The 26,540-nt window shown below is 47.4% G+C and overlaps 1 protein-coding gene across 1 annotated transcript in view; it reads right to left on the minus strand.

Moving 5' to 3' along the window:
* The window catches only part of ITGA11 (integrin subunit alpha 11), a 96,347-nt gene extending 79,942 nt beyond the window's left edge, over window positions 1–16,405 (minus strand). Inside the window, exons 1-2 of the mRNA XM_081171042.1 lie at window positions 16,211–16,405; window positions 3,646–3,757 (exon numbers count right to left, since the gene is read on the minus strand). Of these exons, the coding sequence (XP_081027168.1) occupies window positions 3,646–3,757; window positions 16,211–16,262 (164 nt within the window). The 5' untranslated portion in view covers window positions 16,263–16,405. The remainder of the gene's footprint in view (window positions 1–3,645; window positions 3,758–16,210) is intronic.
* Between the last annotated feature and the right edge of the window lie 10,135 nt (window positions 16,406–26,540).

The raw sequence follows: 26,540 nt of genomic DNA on the forward strand, positions 1-26,540 counted from the left end.
TCTAGAAAAAGAGGTGCCAGAACTCATCATGAACACCTCCCTTATTCTTTTATAATGGCCATGGTGCCCACCTGACAAGTGCTGGAACTGAGTTCCGGTGAATTCCGTCTGGGGGGGGGGGCTGTTTGTTCTGCTGACAGAATGTTGTTGCACAAGAGGCTGCTGGTAACTTGGTTGAGTGATAGATGGCTTAATCTGTCACATTTTGAATTTCTACCAGCTCGACTGCTACACTGAGATGCTCTGTTGTGCGAAACTCACCCACCCACCAGTACAAGAGCCCTTGCAGATGTTCTGAAGGACAACTTTGGTGGGGATGAGGGCCATTCCCCTCCCCCTGCACTGCCGCCTGCTCCTCTCTCCAGACTCATTCAGCACTGGAACTACCCTGGGCTGTCTCCAGTCGCTTCAGGCCATGGTGGCAGCAGCAGAAGAGGAGGAGGAAGAGGCAGTGATGGCTGGTGGCAAAGCATCTTGGGCTGTGGGGAGGCAAGGTAGTGGGAGGTCCCTGTGATATGGGCTCTGCCACTGCACCAACCTCCCTGCCACCTTGTCCCTTCCCTACTTGGTGTATTCTGTATTGGGAAGCCAGGTGAGTAACACCGTCTCAGCCTGCTGGCCGCCAACGCTTACACCCAAAGGAGGCCCAAACTTCAGGCTCATGGCATTTACAGAACCAGTTTGGGATTTCTCATGGATTCCACATCTTATACAACCAAGACAGCAGATTTTTATTTATATGACACACATAAGTTATCTGAGGGAATTTCTTAAAAAAGTATCTTTGGGGGGAAAGACACCAAAGAAAGAATCCGAGATGCTCAGTGAGCTTAAATTCCTCTTTAAATACTTGGTCGGATGCCAGGATTTGTAAGAGCTGTTATTATAACCATCTTCCCTCCACAGCCCAGAATTTCTCCGTTTGCCATTCAGCTGTGTGATGGTGCCTTTGCTTTCCCTCTCGCTGGAATTCTGGAATCTTTGCAGGCTGCCTTTCAGGGATGGTCATCTGGTTTCCCTCTTAACATCACGCTGTGGCTTTGCTCTCTTTTCCACTGCGTCTGCCTCCTGCCAATTTCACATCTAGCAGAGCTGGCTGACAGTGGCACCGCAATTGCTGGGATCCTGGATCATTTGGTAGCGAAACATACGTCTGTTGGTTTTGTAGTATAGATGGCTTGTTTGTTTAGTGATTCATACTTTGTGAGTCATGGTGGGTTTACAATGGCTTCTTCCTTTTTTTTCTTTTTTCTTTTTTGCTTTTGGGGTAAAAACAAGAATCCTTAGCTCCTTATTTTATTGCATGGGGTTCATTTTAGGCATTTGAGGAGAAGGGAAGGAGCTTTCGGAGTTTGTTCTCTCTCACATACACACCCATTACACAAAGATGGCAATGTCTCCACAGATCTAACATCACAGATAAAACTTTCACACCACCTCAAAGAGAAGGTTTGTTACTGGGAATCCATTCACACGTTCAGCTGCCATGGAACACACACAAGGAGATGGGGGATCTTCCATTATATGTTCCTTCTTCCCAATATGCCTTGGTGCAACCAGTAACCTCCAAGGCCCCTAACAAAACCTTATTTGAACAGGGCCGGTCCTACCATTAGGCAAAGTGAGGCAGAGGCCTCAGACGCAAGATGCAGAAGGGTGGCAATGAGGTGTTGGAGGACAGTGCTACATGTCCTGCCCTCAGCCAGATTGTTGCCATAGCTTAGTAGAAGAACATGTGTCTTGAATGCAGAAGGTCCCAGCTTTAATCTCTGCATTTCCTGGGGAAGAAACCCTGGAGATCTGCTGTAAGTCAGTGTAGGCAATGGACCAATGGGTCCCAGTTGGTACAAGGCAACTTCTGATGCTCCTAGTCTCGACTTGGGCCTCTCATTCTCCATCTTCAGACTCTGACCAGATGTAGACACAAAGGGCTATACCACCAGCCTATTGTTCCTCCACCCATCCACATTGTTTACCACTTAGACTGATGAATTGTTCTGTGGAACTCAAAAGCCAGACACTATTTAGTGACATTTTGGTTTGCCTAAGAAATGGGTTGCCCCAAGGTAGATGTTCTTATAGGCCAGAACAGTTACCTTTGCTTTTTTCTTTCTTTCTTTTTTAATCACATACAGACTGAATTTCTCACTGAGAACTGGTGAGGCATCTAATAAACATGACAAGACTGGAAGGAAAGAGTGGTGGGGAAAGCAAGTATATGCTGAAGACATTTGGGGGGAACTCCTGTTGTGTACATCTGATCCTCACAAGCAAAACAATGCCCTCACTGACCACAATGCTACCTCGGTAGTCTGAAGGGCTGCCTGGAAAGATGCTCAGATCTGCATCACTGGTCAAAGTCGCAAAACAGGCAGCTGCACAAAGACCTATCCAATTCAATGATCTTTCCCCCTCTTTGCTTCCCAATGTTCAGTCTGTGCTCTAAAGGCTTCAGACCAGGAACATGGGAACCTTTGTCCTGTGCTGTTCCACCCTTCCTTAAAAAGGAAGCCCAGGTTTTGCTGTTCATGAACTGAACTAGCTTCTTCCCTTTAGTTAAAGCCATACATGATTCCATCTGGACAAACAACACTTAGCATTGATATTTCAGGTGTTCACTACACCTACCTCAAGGACTGCCTCTTCCTATATGAACCTACCCGGCCCGTGAGACCATCTTCTGAGGCCCTCCTTCGTGTGTCTCCTCCTCAAGAGGTCTGGAGGGTGGTAACATGAAAACGGGCCTTCTCTGCAGTGGCTCCCTGTCTGTGGAATGCTCTCCCCTGGGAAGTTTGCCTGGCACCTTCATTATACACCTTTAGGCTCCAGGCAAAAATATTCCTTTTTAACCAGGCCTTCCATTTTAATCCAACACCCTTTTAGAATATGGCTTTTTGGGGGGTGTTATTGGGTTACTGCTTTGGGTTTGATTTTATATGTTGTGGTCTTGTAGTGAAACGCCCTGAGACCGCCAGGTATAGGGCGGTGTGTAAGTTGAATTAAAAACAACAACAACAACAACAACAACAACAACAACAACAACAACAACAACAACAACGCCTACATTCACCTTGGTTTCCTGCTATGTGAGCGAACTTTTCTGGGTTCAGGCAAAATGCCAAGTTGATGTGGTCTCTTCTCCCCTCCTGCATGGCCAGCAGGAAGATTTCTGCAAGGTTTTATTTCTCTTTCAAAGAATTCTGGCTTTAACATTACATATAAACCATGGCGTACAAGAAACCATGGTTAGTTAGGAAGCCAGCTTCATAACCTAGAGTTTGAAGTTCACTCGCTTAGCAACTAACTCTCATTTATTGTACAACACATCACCTGAGTTGCATGTAGCACTAAGCCAAGATTCCGTGAAAGCAAAATTGGAAATCCTTCCCCCACCTGCAAGGGAGGGAAAGAGTTAGAAGTGTGCATGATCCTGACACTTTGCTGGGGCTCATGGAGGTTTTTCAAGGTAGGGTCTCACCATGGTTTCATGTTATGTGTGAGCAGGTAAAAAGGAAATTCAATTTACCAGCATTTGATTAAGGACAGTATTAGAGACATAATAAAAGACAAATGCGTTGCCAAAAGCATAGGAAGAAACATCACAGCATAAGCATCCAGTTTAGGCACAATGTGATATTCATTTACCATTTCTTCCCATTGATTTCATGCTGTTGAACCGTATAGCCAAAATATGCTTCTTTAGAGCCTGGAATAATTCGTGGCCTCTTCGTGTCAATGTTGAAGGCATCGCAGAATCCTGAGACAAACAAACATGAACAGAATTAAGTTGTGCCGCAAAGGGAACACAATGCCCGTTTTACATTCACAAAATAAATAAAGTGGGGGTTTTTAAGGCTGCAAGTGTGAATTTAATACTCCTCTCCCCAAATTGCAATTTTAAAATTCATTGTTTTTTAAAAGCTGGAAGTTAAGTTTTTATGCTGGAAAATGTCAATGTAATAATTAAGGCTGAAATGTTTCATTGTTTCATCAGTTACATCAATTAAGGGTGCAATGCAGTATAAACAGAAGCGGGTTCCAAGGGAACTGGAGAGACCTTGCTTTTCTTTCTCAGTGCCTGGACTTGGAGCAGGAATCAAGTCTTTATCTGGGCCAAGCCACTTAGCAAGAGGATTAAGTAGGGGAAGAGACAAGGTCTACCTGGCTGTGTTTATCTTCTGAATGGAGTTTCTGCCATTTCTCCCTTTCTGCACATATTGTATTTCTGGACAGTGGTGATAAATAAAAGAATAACTCTTGCAGTTTGGAACAGAAGGACCGTGATCATATTTTTGGGCTAAGTTTCCTGCTATAAATCCAGGGTGGAATTTTCATGTGACAGAAGATAAAGTTCTTTTTCATTTCATCAACAAAATTTATTATTTTTTTCCTGCCCAGAGCAGAGCCTTCTGAGAATCTCAAAAATCTGGTGTTTACCTCTTACCATTATTATGTCGATGAGACAATATTAACATTATTTAATGATAAGGGTGCTTGGTTTCTGAATGGGAAGAATGTTGAGCTGGCAAGAAGGGAGGCCTTTTGACATGCGATTGGCACTCCTTGATCCACACAGCAACAGCTAGCATCTATTTCAACGTGTCAAAATAGAGAGCTTACATCAGATTTATTTTATATACATATAGATTTAAAATACTTCTATCCTGATGTCACAAGTCCCTGCATCCCACACCCCTTGCAGCTTAAAGCAGCTGCTCTTTCCTTCCTTCAGGAACACAAGCTTCCCTCCTCCTGCTTTTGCGGTCCCTCTATCTCCCCATCAAACTATCATGGGCAAAGAAAACAGATGACCCAGCACACCACTCCCTGCCCCAGAGTTCTTTTCTCCTTCATCAAGAGGCAGCCTCTGCCTTCTCCAGTTTTCTCCTTTCCATGATTCCCTTTTATAAGTAGTTGGGGGTGGGGGTGGGGGGGCAGAATAGAGACTCTGGAAGCTTTCAGCCTCTCATGAGACCCACTCAGGGCTTGTGTGAAGACTGGTGGGGTTTTTTGCTTTTTATTTTCCAGGTATCTTCTGCAAAAGGAGGTGCTGAGGAAGGTGACCAAGAGGACCAAGGGTATGGAAACCAAGCCTTATGAGGAATGGTTGAAGGAGTTGGGGATGTTTAGTCCGGAGAAGAGAAGACAGAGGGGATATGATAGCCATCTTCAAAAATCCAAAAGGCTGTCCCATGGAAGATGGAGCCAGCTTGGTTTTTTGTACTGCTCCAGAGAGTAGTACCCAAACAAATGGACTCAACTGACAAGAAAGGAGATTTGACTCAACATTAGGAAGAGCTTTCTGATTGTAAGAGCTGCTCAACAGTGGAATTGACAACTTCAGAAGCAGGTGGACTTTCCTTCATTGGAGGGTTTCCAGCAGAGGTTTGGTGGGCATCTGTCAGGGATTTAGTTGTTATTCCTGTATTTAATGGGGTTTGACTAGACAATACTTGGGCCCTTCCAACTCTACAGTTCTCTGATTCTATGTTACTGATACAGTGATTTTGCATTAGTGATTAATTTATACTGGACCATCCACACACCATTCTGCTTTATTAGTTGTCTCGCGATGCTTCCCCAATGTTACCACACTACTATCTGCGGGGTGGGGGGTGGGGTGGATTCTTGTACTACAGTGCAACAAAACAAAAATTGCAAACCCAAAATACTTGTGCTATAAAAAGTGACAGAATTTCAGCACGAAGCTACAGAACACAAGCCAGATGGAAATTTGGCAGCGTGTTCACTCCAAAACATTTGCGGCATAAGCAGTATTGAAAATGGGAGAGTGTATGACCCCCCTGATAACATCATGAGCACAAATCATCATGAATGCACAATCAAAAGAATTAAAACAGCCTCTAGCTATGCCGGTTGGGACTGATAGGACTTGTAAACCAAAATACAGTGGTGCCCCGCAAGACGAAATTAATTCGTTCCGCAAGTTTTGTCGCCTAGCGAATTTTTCGTCTTACGAATCACGAAATCCCATAGGAATGCATTGAAAATCAATTAATGCGTTCCTATGGTCAAAAAAAGTCCAAACAAAGCCAAATTTGGTACAACAACAGTTTATTAACTGCTCTTTAAAGTCACACGTACTGTAAAGAGCAGTTCAAAAATTGAAGGGAAAATAAATTAACTTTATAAACAAAACATGTCTTTGTTTTTAGACAAAGGAAACACAGTCGCAAGACGTTTTCGTCTTGCGAAACAAGCCCATAGGGAAATTCGTCTTGCGAGGCAAATCGAAAACGGAAAAACCTTTCGTCTAGCGAGTTTTTTGTCTTGCGAGGCATTCGTCTTGCGAGGTACCACTGTATATCGAGGACACCCAGTTGGTGAAGGCTGTTCCACAATATACACTGTGTGGCAACTCTTTTTGTTAACAAAAATGCATCCTCAGAGGGTACTAAAAGTGGAAAGCAGGGGGAGGAAAAGGTCTTCTTAACCCTCATGTTGTTTTTCTGCTGAAAATGCCCCCTAGCTGCCTTCACTTCCCCACACCATACCCCATGGGAAAGACCAGTGTCATTGTGCCCTAAGGTTGCACAAGTTTCTTGCACAATTTTTTTTAACAACCATAATAGTTATGTGCTCCTATTGAATAGTCAAAGTGCCTCAGACATAGTTTAGTAATTGTTACAAGAATGCTTTAAAATAGTCAAGTATCATCATCATCATCGCACATGCTTCAAAACTTCTTGGAGCTGAAGCCCTGATGAGGTTTGACCTGCTTGACTCACATAGGAGTAAAGAAAGATGACTTATGCCAGATCAGACAATTGGTCAAATACAAATACAAATACCTTAATTGGCATTACGAGTTAAAACATTTCAAAACACTAGGATAAATTTAAAAGGGACAGGAGTGAAGTTGTCGAGGATCACAAGGTACTAGATTGTTCTGCTTCAGGCAATTGGTCCATCAAGCGCAGTGCTTTCTACACTGATTGGCAGCAGCTCCCCAGTGCTTCAGGCAAGGGACATTCCTAGGTCCCAGCTCCCCACGGAGATGCCATCGGGGATTTGAACTTGGAACCATCTGCATGCAAAGCAGATGTTCTGTCACTGAGCTCTGGCCCTTCGACTCACAGTGCTCCCCACTTCACCATTTCAGCTTTTGTATTGTTGGGGGCTTGGAGGGGGGGGGAGGTCAGTCGGAATGATGCCTTGCACCCCTTCCAATTGTTGAGATCAGGAACTCACTGTGGGTTAGAATTTAATAGAGGATTCTATTGCTGAACTAGTAGGACAAGTTTGCCCTGAGCTGGCCACTTAAGTGTCCTCATCAGCATCCCAAAAGAATGACCTAGGTTGCAAGAGCTACAACTAAGGGATGGTGCCCTCCAGGCTAAAGGGTGGGCATTTCTTCCACCCCCTCACCTCGTTGCTAGGTAGGAGAACAAGAGCCAGAGAGTTGTGTGAGAGCTGAGCTGAAAGCAGGAGACAGAAAGGCATGCTTGCTTTGTGCTGGATCCAAAGCTGTGACAAAAAGAGAAGCAAGATCTGTTGCTTTGAGCCTCTCTATCCTATGCACAGGTGGTAAAGGTAAAGGTAAAGGGACCCCTGACCATTAGGTCCAGTCATGACCGACTCTGGTTGCGGCGCTCATCTCGTACAACTTCCGGGTCATGTGGCCAACATGACTAAGCTGCTTCTGGTGAACCAGAGCAGCGCACGGAAACGCCGTTTACCTTCCCGCCGGAGCGGTACCTATTTATCTACTTGTACTTTGATGTGCTTTCGAACTGCTAGGTTGGCAGGAGCAGGGACTGAGCAATGGGAGCTCACCCCGTCGTGGGGATTCGAACCGCCGACCTTCTGATCGGCAAGTCCTAGGCTCTGTGGTTTAACCCACAGTGATACCCGTATATCCTAAAGACACCACAGTCTCCACTAACCTTCACATTCCAGGGAATCTGAACATGGGCAAGCGTCTGGGACCCCTGGATTATCTCATCGCTCAGAGATTGGGGTGACATATAACAGTATGATTCAGGAGAAACCAGAAATATTGCCCTTTCTTCTTCTCCACCGCCCCCTGGAATGATCTTTAAGCAGCCAGCAATGAATGAGGAGATTCAAAAGAATGTTTGTTGCCATATCTAATTGCTGTCTTATAATATAGTGGAAATATAAGAGAGACCAAGGCAACGTCTGGTCTTTGTCAAAACAGAAAGGACTTGGCCCAGAGAAGAGAAGGGATAAAACTTGAGTTGAATTCACAGCCATCATTTGGACATGAGGATTGATGGGTGTTTTTCCTCACTCGGACTTTCGGAAAACCCTCATAGCATATTTTGGCTGGGGATACCTGGCAATAAGGCAAGGAAACCACCCTCTTCCTTGCAAGGTGACCCTCCTACCCTCTCCAGGTGGCCAGTTGCCTGCCCCCTCCAGAGGAAGGGCTATAGCTCAATGGGAGAGCACCTGATTTGCACGCAGAAGGTCACAGGTTCAATCTCCAGCAGCATCTTCAGGGAAAAATTTGCTGCCCGATACCCTGGTGAGCCACTGTCAATCTATGCAGGCAATACTGAGCTAGATTGGACCAACCATGCAAAGCAGCTTCTGAGCACCTAGGATTAACCTTTCCTTCAAGTACTGATTTTGGAGAATTTATGGAGAGTCGCAAGGGGCAATAGAGAGGGGGAACCCCCAGGCCTGCACTTCATCAGAGCACATAAGAATGCAAGCTGAGCCCTGCTGAATCAGGCCAAAGGGCGCCCGTCTAGTCCGGTTGGCCAGTGGCCAACCAGATATCCCAATGGGAAGCCCACAAAACACGGCACGGGTGCAACAGCACTCTCTGCCCTTGCAAATTCCAGCAGCAAGTATTCCAGAGTTATACTGCTTGCAACTCCGAAGGCAGTACAAAACCACTCAGGTTAGTGGTCATGGATAGATCTACCCCCCTCCATGATTTTTTGCTTTTGCAAACCATCCAGTTCACATTTTGTATAGCCATCCAACACTCACGTGGTTCTTCCTTGGGGAGGCTCTCAATTTCTGGTTCTCCATCCAGAGCAACTTTTGTTAAAAGCATTAAATGCGCTGGTGTGCAAATTCTGCATGCCAAAGAGACAAATGCTTTTGCTTTTAAAAGAGTGTGTGTTTGACAAGGAGGGCGGCTTTGAATTGTCCAGATGACAATGGCTGTGCTTTATCTTTGGCCATGAGAGAACATATAACCCACACTAGGAATCAGGGCTTGTTCCAGGGTTTAGGGGCGGGGCTCCTGACAACACCTTCTGGGTGCGCTCCCTTTCCCTTCCAAAGTGATGGTGAGAAGGAGCAACACCTCCTCTGCCTGCTCACACCTTTGCTCCATTCCTCTGGATGACAGGAGGATGGCTCCAACAAACCAAGGCATCATCCTACCTTCAAGGGAAAGGCCAAAGGTGCGAAGGGAGTCAGTGTGACCTAGTTAGAATGCCAGACTAGGAACTGGGAGACACCAGAGTTCAAATCCCACACACAGCCATGAAGAAGCTCACTGCATGACCTTGGGCCAGTCGCTGCCTCTCAGCCCAGCCTACTGCACAGGGTTGTTGTGTAGATCAATTCAGGAGGGGAGCAAATGGCAAGGAGCCATCCCTAAGACTGAGATTTTATAGGGCCAGGTAGAATCCTATTGGCCCTTTGTGTCACCTGACTGCTGATAAGCTGGCTGCTGCAGTGCTGCCTTCCACCTGCAGCACTGATGGTGGCACTCAAATACAGCCAAGAATAGACCGGCACCCTCTCTTGGCAAACCGCCGCAATGCAGCCACCTTCCCAGCCAGAATCCTCACTTCTTTTGGCACTCAATGGGGTGCCTGGTCCTCCAGTGGTAGAAATTATCTCCCATGAATGCAGAAGGTCCAGCTTCAATCCCCACGAGCATCTCCAGGTAGGGCTGGGAAAGATTCCCTGCTTGAAACCCCAGAGCTGCTGCCTGCCAGTGTAGACAATGCTGGGATAGATGGACCAATGGGTCTGACTCAGCATAAGGCAGCTTCCTGTGTTTCACTCTCCAGAATGAATCACACATTTACAGGAATCTTAAGGATGTACATTCACCCAAAACATGCCATTTAGACTTGAAATTTATGGCTTGCGATCATCAGGATTTCAACCCACTCACTTCCATATGTGAAGCTAAAAATACTGCGTAACTTTGGGTTACTCTGCCCATCTCTCTCTGTTCCCATTTTTTTAGAGCTCCCTTTTTCTTTTCTTTTTTTCCTTGTTAAATTCTGGACAGTTCTGTGGGGGGTGCCTAGAATTAACAGAGTGAGCAAGTATGCTTATGAAAAAGAGAACGTTTCCTTCCTAGCATCTACGTAATGGTTGGAACTTATGTATTTATTAACAAGTCACTATAGCAACTCCTTTAAGAAGAGGAGATCTATCCCGCTACTGAGGAACCACATAAATTGTAGAAAGTGACATGCACAATTATGGACAATGAATTCGTACATCAGCAGTTTTAAAAGTTCAAATTGGGCCGAGCAAGCCAGTGGAAATTCTGTAGGGATTAATTTATGCTGACATATTGGTCTGATTTGTTTATAATAAACGTCAATGTCTAGCCCTGAATTGGGGTTGTTTCTGAACAGTCTTGGAATAGTAAAGCTAATATGTGTGACTACTGGGGGTCTAAAGGTTGTTGTTGTTGTTATTATTATTAAGTTTTATTTTAACATACATGGTAAATATCATTAAGCAGATAGGAAGTACATTAAATATTATCACCAGAAGAAAACTCTTAAGAAAACAGAGAGAAATATTAAATAGTGACATTAATTCAAATGGTTAAATTAGCCTGCCCAAATATAATAAAGGTCAATCTTACCAGCAATAAGGTTGCAATATTAGGGTCTCTGGTAGGGTATAACTGAGGCCACAGAATTTTGCAGGTATCTTTCTCTGGGCAGAGAATTAGGTGTGGAACATAGAAAGCTGCCTTCTAGCAGGTCATTGGTCCATATTGCTCAGGATTGTCTACACTGATTGGCTGCGGCTCCAGCCTTACCTGGAGATGCTGGGATTTGAACTTAGGACTAGCTGCATGCAAAAGAGATGCTCATCTACTGAGCTACCACATTTCCCTTAACACACATGAACACAGGGAGCTGCAGCCAGAATATTGGCCCATCCATTGTCTGCACTGGTTGGCCATTGCTCTCCAGAGTTTCAAAGGGAGCATCCTTCCCAGCCCTGCTTGGAGATCAAACATCTGCTGGAAAAGGCTGGGGCAGAACCACTCAGTGGTGGTTGCTCTAGTCTAGCTACTGGGACAGAGCTGCAGCACCTATGTAAGGTTCAGCCTGCCTGCTGCTGAAGCAACACCTGAGCTCTGCTCCCAGGTGATATTCATCTTGAGCCCTGCACAGAGCTGTCCAGGGTACCCTTGCCCCGACCTACCTCTACTGAGGTCAGTGCTCACATCAGAACAGCTGGTGGCCTAGCAGGCCATGACAGGAAGCCTCCAGCTGCCCACCATTTTTAATTAAAAACATCTCTGATGCCAGGGCAAGAGTGACAGCCAGCTCATGCTATCAGTTACGTCCTGTGGGATCAATAAGAGTAGCAAGAGGGCGGGTTGAGGGGGATTGGCCCACCCCTTCAGTCCTCCAGAATCCTCATTGGCCCCACAACCCCAGAGATGGGGCCTGATTGCTGGTCTCACTGTTTAAATTAAAATGGCCAGTAGTTAGACCATTGGCACAGCTAGCTGGTGCTGCATCTGTGGCCAGTGAGACTTTCCCTCATCACCTTGCCTGCCTGGTTAACACTTATTCATCCAGCTAGTCAACCAGGGAGGAAAAGAGTATTGGTAGCACAGTTTAAAAACAAAGGTTTTTTAAAAGCCAGTCTGTGACAGCAGAGAAGCAGAGAAGTGGGACCCCAGAGGGCAAAATGCTCCTCAAAATTGGCACTTGCTCAGAATATAACTAAAGGACCCAAGAGTATCTTTCATGCCAGTGGTTGCAAATTTTCTGGGGGGCCACTGCCCCCTTGTTTCCAAAAACGCATCCCCTACCCTATTAAAAAGCACTATTCAGATTCACAGTTTGCATGACCAACTAAGGACGATAATAGCACAATAAAATTCAAAGCAGTAACAATTAACAGCACATTGGAGCCTGGATAGCTCAGCTGGTTACAGCGTGGTGCTGATAATGCCAAGGTTGCAGGTTCAAACCCCATATGAGACAGCTGCATATCCCTGCATTGCAGGGGGTTGGACTAGATGACCCTTAGGGTCCCTTCCAACTCTACAATTCTACAATTCTATGATTTATACTCCATTCTGGTGCTTTCCAGCAACTGGTATTCTGAAGCATTACTGCCTCCAACTACCAGTATCCACTGACAACCTTATCTTCCTCTGTGAATTTGTCCCATCCTCTTTCAAAGCCATCTAAGTTGGTGGCCATCACTGCCTTCTGTGGGAGGGAGTTCTGTAGTTTAACTATGCACTGGGTGAAGAAGGACTTCCTTTCATCTGCGTTGATGCAACAACAGTAGAATCCCAAAAAAACCATCCATCCATCCACCCATTTTTCAGGGCAGTAAAATTGTATGCATGTCCATTGAATTTGCTCTGGAGGGAGGCAAAACTATCAAACGGTTTTGGAATAGCAAGAAAATTATAAATTCTCAAGAAAAATATCTTCCAATACTGAATGAAATTCTGTTGGTAGTTTATACTGGCAGATGCAAGAAGCCATGGGCTAAGAGACAAGGACTACAGGATCCATAGCTTCAATCACAGGCAGAGAACTTGAGATGGGCGGTGGTGGCATTTTACAGAATATTCTCTGGGATTCCTGAAATTCTCCAACAGTTTGGAGAGATCCCCCCGAAAGAAAATATTCAAGCAATGCTAAGAGAAACACTTTCCTGAGATATCTCAGCCCAGGCTGGGATGAAGCCTCTCTTACTTCCTCCACATCCCTCCACAAAACCACCTTTTCCATTAAGCCTTTGGCACAACCCCAGAGGTCCCAGGCCTGGCTGCAACTAAGCCTATAACTAAATTAAAGAATGTGGAACTGAAACAGCCACATTGCGTTTCTCTGTATAGCTGTGGCCTTCATTTCCTTCCCTTTCCTCAGTTCTTTCTCCCATGCCAAACTCTGGAGTGTAAGCTCCTGTGGGGCAGGGACCAGACCTTTTGCTCTCTGTAAATCACCGAGCACACTGTTGGCACTATGTAAATAATCAGCAGGAGCAACCTAAGAAGAGCCTGCTGGATCAGGCCAATGACCCATCTTGTCCAGCATCCTATTCTCACAGTGGCGAACCCGCTGGACCAATGGGAAACTCACTAGCAGGACCCGACCACAAGAGCACTCTCCCTGTCTGCAGTTTCCAGCAACTGGTATTCAGAAGCATTGCTGTCTTTGAATGTAGATAGAGCGTAGCCATCATGGCTAATAGCTACCATTGCTGGACTGTAGCCACTGAGCACCACTGTGACAAGAACAATATACATTGCTGGACTATAGCTGCCTTCATCCCTGCTCACTGGCCATGCAGGATGGGGTTGGATGGATTTGGAATCTATACCTGTCCTAAATTAGCATGACATTCTGGAACTATGCCCCCTGGGTGGCCAAAAACTGATATAAGTACAGTGGTACCTCGGGTTAAGAACTTAATTCATTCCAGAGGTCCATTCTTTACCTGAAACTGTTCTTAACCTGATCACCACTTTAGCTAATGGGGCCTGCTGCCACGCCGCCAGAGCACGATTTCTGTTCTCATCCTGAAGCAAAGTTCTTAACCCGAGGTAATATTTCTGGGTTAGTGGAGTCTGTATCCTGAAGCGTATGTAACCTGAAGTGTATGTAACCCGAGGTACCACTGTAACTGCAGAAACGAAATGTCTCCAGCTAGGAACATTTGGACACAAACTATCCTGGGCAGCAGTGTTGAGTGAGAGCGGAAGCAGAAGGCAGGACCAAAGACCAATTGAGATCAGAAGGCAGAACCAGAAGATATCCCCGGAGTCAAGACCAAAACCCAAAACCAGACATAAACCATAGGACAGGCTGACCAAGCTCTTAAGATGGGCACCACTGAGACAGGAAGTATACACTCCTTCCTGCCCTAGAGGAACCAATAGCTAGCCTGTTGGGCAGAGCCAGACCAAAACCCAGAAGGTTCTTCTCTGAAAAGGCTGCAGTTTGGCACTTCACCACTTGGGGCAGTGGCAACAGCTCCTGACAGGTGGTTCCGATAACAACGGAAGTGTGGAATCGAAAGGGACCACTCCCAGCCTACTGGTAGGACAGTACCCCATGCAGCTGGAGCCAGTCCCAGGCAAATCTCCACCTATCCTTCAGATTCAACCTTTTACTAGCCTTCCGTAAGAATAGAAGGAAAGCTTGCTGGGAAACCCATAAGCAGGTCCTGAGCACATGAGCCTTCCCCGCTCCTGTAGTTGCTGGCAACTGGTATTCAGAAGCACTGCTCCCTCTGAAAGTGAAGGAAGAGCATAGCCATCATGGCTTGTAGCCACTGACAGCCCTTTCCTCTATGAATTTACGTGGGTGGCGCTGTGGGTTAAATCACAGAGCCTAGGACTTGCCGATTGGAAGGTCGGTGATTCGAATCCCCATGATGGGGTGAGCTCCCATTTTTTGGTCCCTGCTCCTGCCAGCCTAGCAGGCAGAGTGCAAGTAGATAAATAGGTACTGCCCTGGCAGGAAGGTAAACGGTGTTTCCGTGCGCTGCTCTGGTTCGCCAGATGCGGCTTAGTCATGCTGGCCACATGACCCGGAAGCTGTACACCGGCTCCCTCGGCCAATAAAGCAAGATGAGCGCCGCAGCCCCATAGTCGGCCATGACTGGATCTAATGATCAGGGGTCCCTTTATTTTACCTAGGTTGGTAGGCATCAGTGCCTCTTGTGGGAACGAATTCCATGGTACTGCAACATTAAAAGCAAGGAGCCAACTTGCAGCCTTACAGCTGATTCCCTTTAAATGCAGGAGGAAAACACAAAACTTCAACTTTCCTGTCTAGTTAGTATTGTTGCCTGCCGCTGGGGTGTAATGTGCAGGGCAACCTCTCCAAAGAGCACAGCGAGAGTCATGACCGAATCAAGTGCCACCCCTGGAAGAAAAAGGCTAGCCCGTCGCTGTGTGCAGCTGGGTTGCGGCAGGCACAACACAGCAACGTGTCCACGTGGAAAAGCGCAATACCAGCTCTCTCCATCAGCCACACTTCGTCTTGCTGTGGCTGCCTTCGGGTCTTGCCAGTTTTGTTCAATTTGGGAGAAAGGTACATATTTACATTTGAAACATTCCCAGAAATAGTAATGGACTGGAACCCCTCCTAAAGCCCCAGGGTTGTTCCAGAGCCACAGTTCCACTCACAAGCCGGAAAGGTTTCTCTTTTGTTTGAAAATCTCACAGCAGAGCACCCTCCCTCCGCCCCCTCCCTTTGCTTCTGAGCTGGAACTGGGCACAGAACGATGTCAAACATAACTGAAGCAAACACGTCTCCCTTTCCATCAGCTCAGCCCCCTCCATACATAACAGAGTTTTTAAGTTTGCCGGAATGCAGCCAGCAAAAAGGCAAAAATTCACCCTCTCCCTCCTCTGCTGTAACTCAACACGCACGCCAGCAGCCACGCATCAAACCATATGTGGGGGCCAGGCTGCATCTCCTAAAATAAATAAAAGGACTGAGCACCTAAACATAATAATGGGTACCATCAAGGACTGAGCAACTAAACATGATAACGGGTACCATCAAGTCGTTAACTGGACTGCAAAAGTTTTCAGCAAAGAAAGACTCTCTGAAAGTTGAAAAAGCAAAACAAAGTTACTTCATTTTGCTGCTTGTGTGTGTGTGTGTGGGGGGGGAGCTTAAAAAGGAAGCAGATTGAAGCATTCGAAACTGGGTCTAGGTGCCAAAAGCTTAATGTACTTGAGATGTAAAGAACTTCTCGACTTCCTCCCTCTGAAACTTTGCAAGAATTTATACCCTTTGCATTTTAAAAGTGGAGGAGACACAGACCGCTCCATCATTACATGCATTGGAGGCAAATCTCTCAGTTGCTGCATAAATAACAATAATAATTTGGCAACTACGTCTTCTTGCTGACCTAAGCACTTTCTTCCTCCTGAATTGCGTTTCTCACCCGCCACAGTGCACTGCTATGCTCCTGTATGAGATTCAGCACCACACACAGCCTGCCTTACCTGAAAGGAGGCCGATAGCCCAGGCTACCACCAGCTCTCTGTAGAAGTCCATGTGGGTGGTGGAAGTTCCTGGTGGTACCCGACCCAAACCATCCGCTTGAGACGCCAAGGCAGTGTGGCAGCTCCACTCTGAGGGGGAACAGCTTTCTGCTTATCCCACAAGCCGTTCTTTGCTCCCTGACAGAAGCAGCTCTTGAGAAGGAAGTGGGAGGGAATAAATTGTAGGAGGTGCAGGGGGAGAGGAGTGGAGAAAGGACCAGGCGAGAAGCAGATTCCCTACACCCTGGAGGGGCCACCCTGCGAGCTGCCGGGATTTCCCTTGGCTGCAGAGACTTGCAAGAACTTTAGGAGAGAAAAGGAAAGAATCTGAAGCAACTTCACTCAGTGGGGCTTTTGATTGCAACTGCAAACAAAACAGCCTAATTCTGCAGTATCCACAATGCATGCATGCTGTTGAGTTTGAGGGTGTTTCTAAGGGGGGTGGGAACAAGGTATACAATTCTGACTTTTGCAAATTCAAATTGATTTTCAAATGAGGTGGAAGGGGAATTTTATAAATGGGGGGGTGTCATTGAAATTTAAAAACCTGAAAAGGGTTGCATTCAAAATTCCAGATTTATTCTTTTTTAAAAAATGTGTTCAGAAATGTCAGCTCTGTTTGGGGGAATTCATTTTTTCCCCTTTACTGCATTTGCATCTCGCCTTGTCTCTCTCCAAAGAGCTCAAATTAGTGTGCATGGCTCTCCACATCCTCATTTAATCCTCACAACAACCCTGTGAGGTAGGTTAGGCTGAGAGGCAGTGACTGCCGTTCTGAAGGCACCAGCTTCAGCATCAAATTGTGGTGGGATGCATCATTCCAGAAAGGGCAAGAAAATGGATGCATCATTTCAAAATATGGTGTCTACCCCAGGAAATTGGGGTGTGTGTGAAAAAATTGGGGTTGTGTCATAAGAAAATCCTGCTGGATCAGGCCAGGGGCCCATCTAGTCTAGCAGCCTGTTCTCATGGTAGCTGACCAGAAGCCCCAAAGGGAAACCTACAAGCAGGATTCAAGCACAAGAGAACACAAGAGAGCCAGTGTAGTGTAGTGGTTAAGAGCGGTAGTCTTGTAATCTGGGGAACCGGGTTCAATTCCCCGCTCCTCCAAATGCAGCTGCTGGGTGACCTTGGGCTAGTCACACTTCTCTGAAGTCTCTCAGGCCCACTCACCTCACAGAGTGTTTGTTGTGGGGGAGGAAGGGAAAGGAGAATGTTAGCCGCTTTGAGACTCCTTCGGGTAGTGATAAAGCAGGATATCAAATCCAAACTCTTCTTCTTCTTCCTCTCCTGTGGTTTCTAGCAGCAGGTGTTCAGAAGCATTTACTGCCTGTGACCATAGAGGAAGAACATAACCATCATGGCTAGTAGCCACTTATAGCCCTTTCCTCCATGAATGTGTCCAGTTTTTCTTTTAAAGCCATCAAAGTTGTTGTCCAGTATTAGTCCCACTCAGAAAAGATCCACTAAAATTAACCTTCATCCATAGGTGCCAACTCCCTGGGGCCCTGGGTGCCCAAGCACCCACAAAATTCCCCATGAAGGGGCTGGGCACCCACAAATTTTGGTGCCAGGGCCATGCATGTTGCATGGCACCCATAGCCCCAGGCACCCATGGTTGTGGGGTCAAGTTGGCATTCCTTTCTGAATCTATTCATTTTAACGGGCCTACTCTGAGTAGGATTCAGTTGGCCATTGTCTGAGACAGTTTTAATGCTCTCATGTTGCAGGTGCCCATTCTGTGCTAGACTAAGGTTACCAGGTTTTTTTCAATGAATCCAGGGACAGTTTTCAACTTCAGTGGATTCTGTATGGGGACTGATTTGTAAATCCGGGGACTAGTCCCCAGGAAATGGGGACGTCTGGTAGCCTTATGCTAGACAGTTGGCTCATTGGGGGGAACTAGGGTTGGGGAGGGAGGGGCCTTGAGCTAGGCGCACAGTACAGGGTCATCAGATCATATACTGCTAGCTCCGCTTCCAAATCCAACATGCAAAGTCAGGTCAAGACCCAGTAAGGCAAGGCCAACACAGCAGAGGGCAAGTCTGAATAAGGAAGATCAGGCAAAGCAGAGGTCACATTCCAAAAAAGAAGCCAGCAAGGTGAGCAGTACCTTGGATAGCTCCAATTAACACCTAGATCAGCCATCAGCCAAGGCAGGCTTGAATGTTGTTCTAACAACCAGCAAACCCAGACTGAGCACTAAATAGGCCTTTGAACAGCTAGCCCCTAATGGGTGGGGCATCCACTTTTAAAAGGGCCCAGCCTATTTTAGAAGCTCTGGACTCTGGCGGGGGGGGGGGGCGTCTATTATGGCATATGAGCTGGAATCTATAATGTCTTAAGACTGAAAAGGTCCTGGCATCATGGACTCGTTTGGCGCTGTGACTTCTGAGGAGGTAGAAATGTCAAAGGCTGGTTCAGAAGAAACATTCTGCTCCAGATTGTCACGGATGCTTTAGCTGAGATTCCTGCGTTGCAGAGGGTTGGACTAGATGACCCTTGGGTCCCTTCCAACTCTACGATTCTATGATTCTGTGACTAGATGAGCCACCAGGAGGCTCCTCTTATGTTTCTTTTAAAGCAGATGCTGTACCTTCAGCCCCATTCACAGGGGAAGATGGGAGCTTGTCTCCCATCACTGATCTTATCAAGAACCTCCCAATAAGTGCTCGAGGAGCTTTCCTCCAGAACAGTTTAGAAAGCATTGTTCTCAATGCCAGGCCACTCCACCAGCCAATATTTTCCCCAGCTGAGATTTTTCCTGGTGAGGAACCAGCATGCCTTCCATTCGTAGTTACTTCCTGGCATGTTCTTGCATGGGGCAAGGCCCAGGATGCAGATCAAGCAAGAGCAGCGGTAGGCAACCTAAGGCCCACAGGGATCATTTAACTGGCCCACGAGCTGCCCCCAAAGCGAGTCCCCACACACTGCACTAAACCGGTGCAGCACAGCATGGGGACTCGCTTCCATGGCACCAGAAATCATGTCTGCGCATATGCAGATGCTGAAAATTGCATCTTCACAGGTGCAGGCGCTGGAAATCATGGGCTTGCGCACACTCACACACATACAATCCGGCCCACAGAGGGATCTCCACTGGAGTGAACCGGCCCAGGCGAGGTAAACCTTGCCAACCCCTGAGCAAGAGCCATCTTCTACTGAAGAATTGATCCTGTTTTTCTGTCTGACCTGCCAACTATCAATGCAATAATCAAAACCGATCCCTGGCAACAGATGTATTTCCAGGCTGGGCTGTTTTGCCAAACCTCCACAGCCCTGTCTAGATTTCCTCCGTGAAATGAATATCTTTCAAACTCTTCATGGCAAATGCTGGAAATACCTTTACCAGACCTGTTTTTGAGACAGGAGACCCGTTCCCAGTTTGGCTGAGCAACCTGCAAAGGATTCTGTTAAACATTTGTCCATGCACATTCATAATACCCTCCTTTTATTTTATTTCTTTGCAGAAGCCCTACAGCTGAAAAGCTGGCTTCCTTGGAAATGTCTCCACTGTGAACCTGTTCCAGTGGAAAGAAGAGAATAAGCTGTATAATATTGTTTCAGAGAATTAGCATTTGGACCCTGCCAAGATTCCTAAACAATCCACATCCATTTCTTTCTCTCTCTCTCTTTTTAGACCATCTCAAATGAGTTGGAGGATTCCTAAGAGATTGATAAATCCAGACAAATCGCAGTGTAACCCTTGACAGTCTGACGGGGCCACTTAAGGGTCTGTGTGCCAGATCTCGAGGGAACAAATGGAATTCCATTTTTCCCTCTCTCTTTTTTTGCCAAAGTTAGTCTGATGACAAATCGGTGCCAAGAGGGAGGGGTGGGGAGGAGAGTCTTTCCTTCCAAGTTGGAGGGGGATCTAGCAAGTGGCTGGGATATTCACATGGTCCTCATTAGCAAGGCTGGCTGCAGAGGGAGAAAAAAATTAACTGCATAACTCCACCGGGTGCAAATTGCATCTTGACTTCCCTGCCTTCCTCCAGCCCACAATAATGGCAAACTCTCTTTCATTTTGGAAAGCTTTTCACTATCCTGAGGCACACTCTGCTCCCTTTGATGCTTTTAGCATGTGCCCGGAGACTGGGGTTTCATGATGGGATCCCATCAAGGAATCTTGGCGCTAGAAAGGGGATGCAGGTGATGTAAGTCAGGCTGAGCTCTGCCTGGGGATTCCTCTACTCCTGAAATAATATATCTTCCAGGGCAATGCCTCACTCCAGGCTTCTCTGATCATGCCTCATAAGCAGCTTTTGAATGGCACCGAGACTCCTCTCTGGTGGAGAGACGGCTGAGAGGTGATAGGATAGTCATCTTCTAATATCTGAAGGGCTATCACATGGAAGATGGAGCAAGGTTGTTTTCTGTTGCTTCAGAGGGCAGGATCTGAACCAGTGGATTCAAGGGACAAGAAAGGAGATTCTGACATTAGGACCAAAGGAGATTAAAGGTAAAGGGACCCCTGACAGTTAGGTCCAGTCGCAGACGACTCTGGGGTTGCGGCGCTCATCTTGCTTTACTGGGTCATGTGGCCAGCATGACCAAGCCGCTTCTGGCAAACCAGAGCAGCACACAGAAATGCCGTTTACCTTCCCGCCGGAGCGGTACCTATTTATCTACTTGCACTTTGTGCTTTCAAACTGCTAGGTTGGCAGGAGCTGGGACTGAACAACGAGAGCTCACCCCGTCGTGGGGATTCGAACCGCCGACCTTCTGATCGGCAAGCCCTAGGCTCTGTAGTTTAACCCACAGCGCCACCCGCGTCCCTAGGAAATTAGGACCAAACATTTTTTATGGTAAGAGCTGTTGGACAGTGGAAAGGACTACCTCAGAAGGTGGTGGGCTTTCCTTGGTTGGAGATTTTTCAACAGAGGTTGGATGGCCATCTGTCAGGGATTCTTTAGCTGTGGTTACTGTATTGTAGAGGATTGGACTAGATGACCCTTTGGGTCACTTCCAGTTCTATAAATCTATGATTCTGTGGTCTGTGTGGACTGGTGCCTATTACCACCGATAAAGCAGAAGACAGAGGTGCCCACAGTAAGTGATGCCAAAGCCTATGGCAATTGAAGTCAACTAATTCTAGTGTTGTTGCATCCCAAAGGAATCCCAAAGGGCAACACAGAGGAGGACGCTGACAGGCAGGGCCACCCTCTGGGCAGGTTGTAAGTAAGAAAGCAGGCGGCTTTGAAGGCTGATTGAAGGCAAGACCCCATTTGCCTTAAATAGTAATTATTATTATTATTATTATTATTATTATTATTATTATTATTATTATTATTATTATTATTATTATTATTTTATTTATATGCCATCCATCTGGCTGGGTTTCCCCAGCCACTCTAGGCGGCTCCCAACAGAGGACTAAAAACAGAATAAATCTTCAAACATTAAAAACTTCCCAAAACAACTAGACTGGCTAGATGGAATCCCAGTATCAGCAAAATGCAAAATAGTACATCTGGAACGCTTTTAAACGAACCTTGGTGGCTTCCCACTTGTCCTACCTGCAGTCTTGCATTCAGTAGTGCCATGATCAGTTGTGGAATGCAAGAGCCAATGACGACAGCTCTCATATGCTCCCAAGGACAGCCTATGAATGCAAGTAGCTGCACAAACCTATGACTGTCACAAAATAGTGAACTGGCAATGGGTAGCATAGTGGTTGCCATGTTGGAATTTGGCTGGAGTGACCTCAAACTCTTGATATAAGCAGCCTCCAATGCTCCCTTCTTTCCAGGCATTAAAATCTGCTGAGGAAGCTCTACTTCTGTTGGATACACACCCTACATTTAAAGCACATTTGGAGCACACACACCCCACAGAATTCTGGGGACTGTAGTTTGCTAAGGGTTGCTGGGGGATTGGATCTCTGTGAGGGGCAACCTCCAATACCCAGAATCCTTTGAGGGGGGAATGTGCTTTATTTAAAGGTACAGTTGTGAACACAGACTCAGAGGAATCCCAAAGTTTGCAAAAATTCAAAAAAAAATTTTTAGGGAAATCACCCAAGAGGGACACTCCCCTCCAAAAAGGAATAACCCGTTGTGCTCAATGTGCACAGACTTCTGGCTGATTAATGGGGAAAGTGGAAAATCGGTTGGGAGGGGGATTATAAACCACCTTGGAGGCGGCATATCTGGCTGACTAGGAACATTCAGCACTACAGCATTTCGTTGCAAGTCCCACCTGTATAACATCAAGTGTGGATTATACCTTGCCAGGAAAATCCGAGCCTTATAATTTCCACTGCGCACTAACACTCAGAGTCATTACAGTCTGAAGTGTGGCCCATACACTTTCAGTCTGGGGGGAAAGGGGGGAATTAAATATTCCATTAATAAAACAGGATCCCACCCCCCACCCCCGGAAATGCTTTCCATAAAATGCTTTATGTGGATACAATGCCGTGCACTGTATGGTTGTAATTATGATGGTTTTATCTTTTTCTCCTTGGAAGCATTCGCCTGAGTGGTGTTTCTGCTACTGCCATTTGTCTGTCTGGAGGAATTACCCCTTTTGTAAAGGCTATCCGCCATCCAACAGAAACAGAGACTTACATTTTGCTATTTGCCTGTTTAATCCTTGCAAAGCTCCACACATGGTTAAGTCCCAAAGGCACTGAAATCCCGAAGACCAGGCAAGCCCTCTGAGCCAGCAGCTCATAAAGCCATGCAATGTAAGGAGGAAACCTTGTTGAATGCTCAGCTGACTGTACTTGAGAGGGAGGCAGAAAAGGCAACCTCTGCCCAAGACCCCTTGCAGAGGCTGCAAGCCACCTTCTCCTGTGACCTGGAAGCAGGGAGAACCAAAGAGAGGGGGAGGATGGCATTAGCACTTTCTCTCATCTTGGCCTCTTTATTCATATTGTTGCACATCAGCCCAATCTCTGAGCAGTGACAGATCCCAGGAGTTCCAGGTGCCTACCCAAGTTCGGTTTCCCTGGAACAAAGGTCAGAGGAGACTGTGGTGTCATTAGGATAGATGGTTTTATTTACACGTAGATATATGAGCTAAGCATAAGATGGAAATGCTCACAGCATTAACCCCCGCCCCCCAACAAATCTTGCTTCTCCATTAGTTGCAGCTTTGGGTCCAGCACAGAGCAAACAGGTCTCTATGTCTCCAGCTTCCAGTCTGCTTTTAGCTCAGTTCACATATATGACAATGGCTACAAACCTATCCATTCTGAAGGAAATCAGCCCTGAGTGCTCACTGGAAGGACACATCCTGAAGCTGAGGCTCCAATACTTTGGTCACCTCATGAGAAGAGAAGACTCCCTGGAAAAAACCCTGATGTTGGGAAAGATGGAGGGCACAAGGAGAAGGGGACGACATGGTTGGACAGTGTTCTCGAAGCTACCCACATGAGTTTGACCAAACTGCGGGAGGCAGTAGAAGACAGGAGTGCCTGGCGTGCTCTGGTCCATGGGGTCACAATGAGTCGGACATGACTAAACGACTAAACAACAACAACAACAATTGTTCTTCTATCTACTAACCAGGAGAAAAAGTCCACCCACTAACCTGGAGGGCCCCATCACTTAGTTGTAGCTCTTGCAACCTGGCTCACTCTTATGGGATGCTGATGAGGACACTTAAGTGGCCAGCTACAGTTGTCTCACAAGGAAACCTGTCTGACTTGTTGAGCAATAGAATCCTATATTAGTCTAACCCTCCCAGAATACAGGACCCCAAGAATTGGTAAGGACTCAGATCATCATCCAAACTGACCTCCCAAATCTACAACAATAGAAACCACATTTCTGTGTCCCCTTTACAAGAGGCAGGCCCAGAATTAAGTCAAGAGAAAGCTTTCATTTCTAATCCATTCAGAATTTGTTCCCCTAATGTTCAACTGAAAGCTTCCATTGCAAATTACAAGCAGAGAACCATTCAGCCATTCTCCCATCTGATAGCCCAACCTTTCCCAACCTTGTGCATGCCTTTCAGATGTTTTGGACTACAACTCCCATCTGCCCCAAGCCAGATAACACAGCCAGCGGTGCGGGAGTTATAGTCCAATACATCCTGAGGGCACCAGGTTGGGGAAGGCTGTGATAGCCCTTCAGATCTTTGAAAGGGGCTGCCATGGCTCTCCCCCACCCTGCTCAGGTCTTCAATCTTCTCCAGGCTAAACATAGCCATATCCAGTGGCGTAGCGTGGGTTGTCAGCACCCGGGGCAAGGCAAGTAATTTGCGCCCCCTAACCCGTGGATTTTAGCACTCGAGTGCGAGCGCCCCCCCAGATGTTGCGCCCGGCCCCCCTGCACCCCCCACGCTACGCCACTGGGGCTGGGGGCGAGCGAAGGAGCCAAGGACCCCCCCCCAAGGCTCAGCAGGAATTTATTAAATTTATTATTTGCGGAGCCCCCGGGGCCGAGGCAGCCGAAGCCCCCTCCCCTCGGGCGCCTCCCCGCCCCCTCCTCTCCTTGGGCTGTAGGTGGAGCTCCAGATCCGGGCTTGGCGAGCACCTCTCCTCCTCCCAGCCGGGTCCGGGGGCTTCCAGCCGTGCTCCGTCCTTGCCCCCCCCCCCCACGGCTGAGACTTGCGCTGAGAGCCGGAGCCAGCGGCGCCCCCTTCTGCCGGGAGACCCTCAGCCACCCGCCGGCTTCCTCTCGGAGGGTTTTGGGGAGCGCAGGGCGCGGCGAGGCCCCTTGGAGCTCTCCTCCCTCCCAGTCGGCAGAAGAAGCCGCCGCCTGTGGCTGGGCCGAGGGGATGGCGGTGGCGTCGGGGTGCGGAGGCTGCCCGTGCCCGGCCAGGCGTCGGTGGCGGCGTCGGCGCTGCTGCAGCGGCTGCTCCTCCTGCGAGCAGTGAGTGGAGCGCAGCCGCAGCGGCGGTGGGGGGCGCGTGCGCGCTAGGGCGCAAGGCTGGCGGTGGCGGCGGGGAGCCCGGCGGAGGAAGGAACTTGTCCCTTCCCTCTGGACTCGCGCCCCCCCCCAGATGTTGCACCCGGTGCGGCCGGCACCCCTGGCACCCCCCACACTACGCCACTGGCCATATCCTTTTTGTTCTCATGTGCCTTGAAAGGTAGACATTTCCTCCTGATTGCCTTATCAGGATAACGCCCGCGCCCCATTCCATAATCCAAACCAAGGAAATGATAACATGGAAACAAAAATTGAGGTGAACAAATGTTAACTTGCGACCATTAAACCAGCATTTGAACTCTTTGCACAGGAACAGTCTTGCACAGAAAGCGAATGAGTGACAGGCAACTCGGGTACCAGCTCCGACTCCAAGTTATGAGCAAGATTGCAAGATTTAGGACCTCGGACTCTCGGCAGAACCCAGATGGATTTCCTTTCTTACTCAGTTCCAGAAAACTGCCAGACAAGCATCACACTCGGTTGGATTTTCTTAAAAGAAACCGTAGGCCAGCTGGGGTTTGGGGGCTTGCTGTTTTATCAATCTAGGGCCCCCTTGCCCCCACCCACGCACTCCTTTAACCAGCTTTGCAGAACGACTCAAGTTTCTGCCTTCTATCCTTTTGGGTTCTTAGTGACCCTCTTGGCATCACATGTCAAGGAAACCATGGAAGGGGCCTCTGAGATGGGATCCCTTACTCACCCCTTGGCTAGGGATGGAAGAGCTGCCTGTGAAAAGAATGGGAGATTCTGCTGGGTCCAACTCAAGGCTGCCCGTTCAAGGTAGTGCAGTGTGATGTACTAGTTAGAGTGTCAGATCAGAACCTGAGAAAAGACCCAGGTTCATTTCCCTGCTTAGGCATGAAGCTCACCAGGCGACTCTGGGCTGGTCAATGTCTCTCAGCCTAACCTACCTCATAGGGTTGTTGTGGGGATTAAATGAGGAGGGGGAGAATATGTACACCACGTTGAGCAAGGAACTGTTGTGTTGTTGTTGTTGCTGCTGCTGCTGTTATATTGATGATGCATTACAGTGTTCTGTCTCTATTTTCAGTGCCAACTCCAGGTTTTGGACAAAGTACCCTTTATGTGATTGTAAAAAGAGTCTACTACAGTGGGTCAAACTGACTGAAAAAGTCCAGCCAGGCAGATCCCCATAATTGGCTGGTGGCTCTTAATTTGCTGTCCTCGGTAGCATAGAGTGGGGTGGGAGACACAGTGGCGGTTGCCCTGGGTGCAAAATTTCAGCACCTGGTGCTGCCTTAATACAACCTCAGGTTGAAGTTGCTTCAGGTTGAGTGCTTTCCGGTTGCGCTCCGCAGCGACCTGGAAGTAACAGAACGCGTTACTTCCGGGTTTTGCTGCTCGCGCATGCGCAGACGGTCAAAATGATGTCACGCACATGCGTGGAA

The sequence above is a fragment of the Podarcis bocagei genome (assembly GCF_964188305.1).
Source record: "Podarcis bocagei genome assembly, chromosome: 14".
Classification (NCBI taxonomy): Eukaryota; Metazoa; Chordata; class Lepidosauria; order Squamata; family Lacertidae; genus Podarcis; species Podarcis bocagei.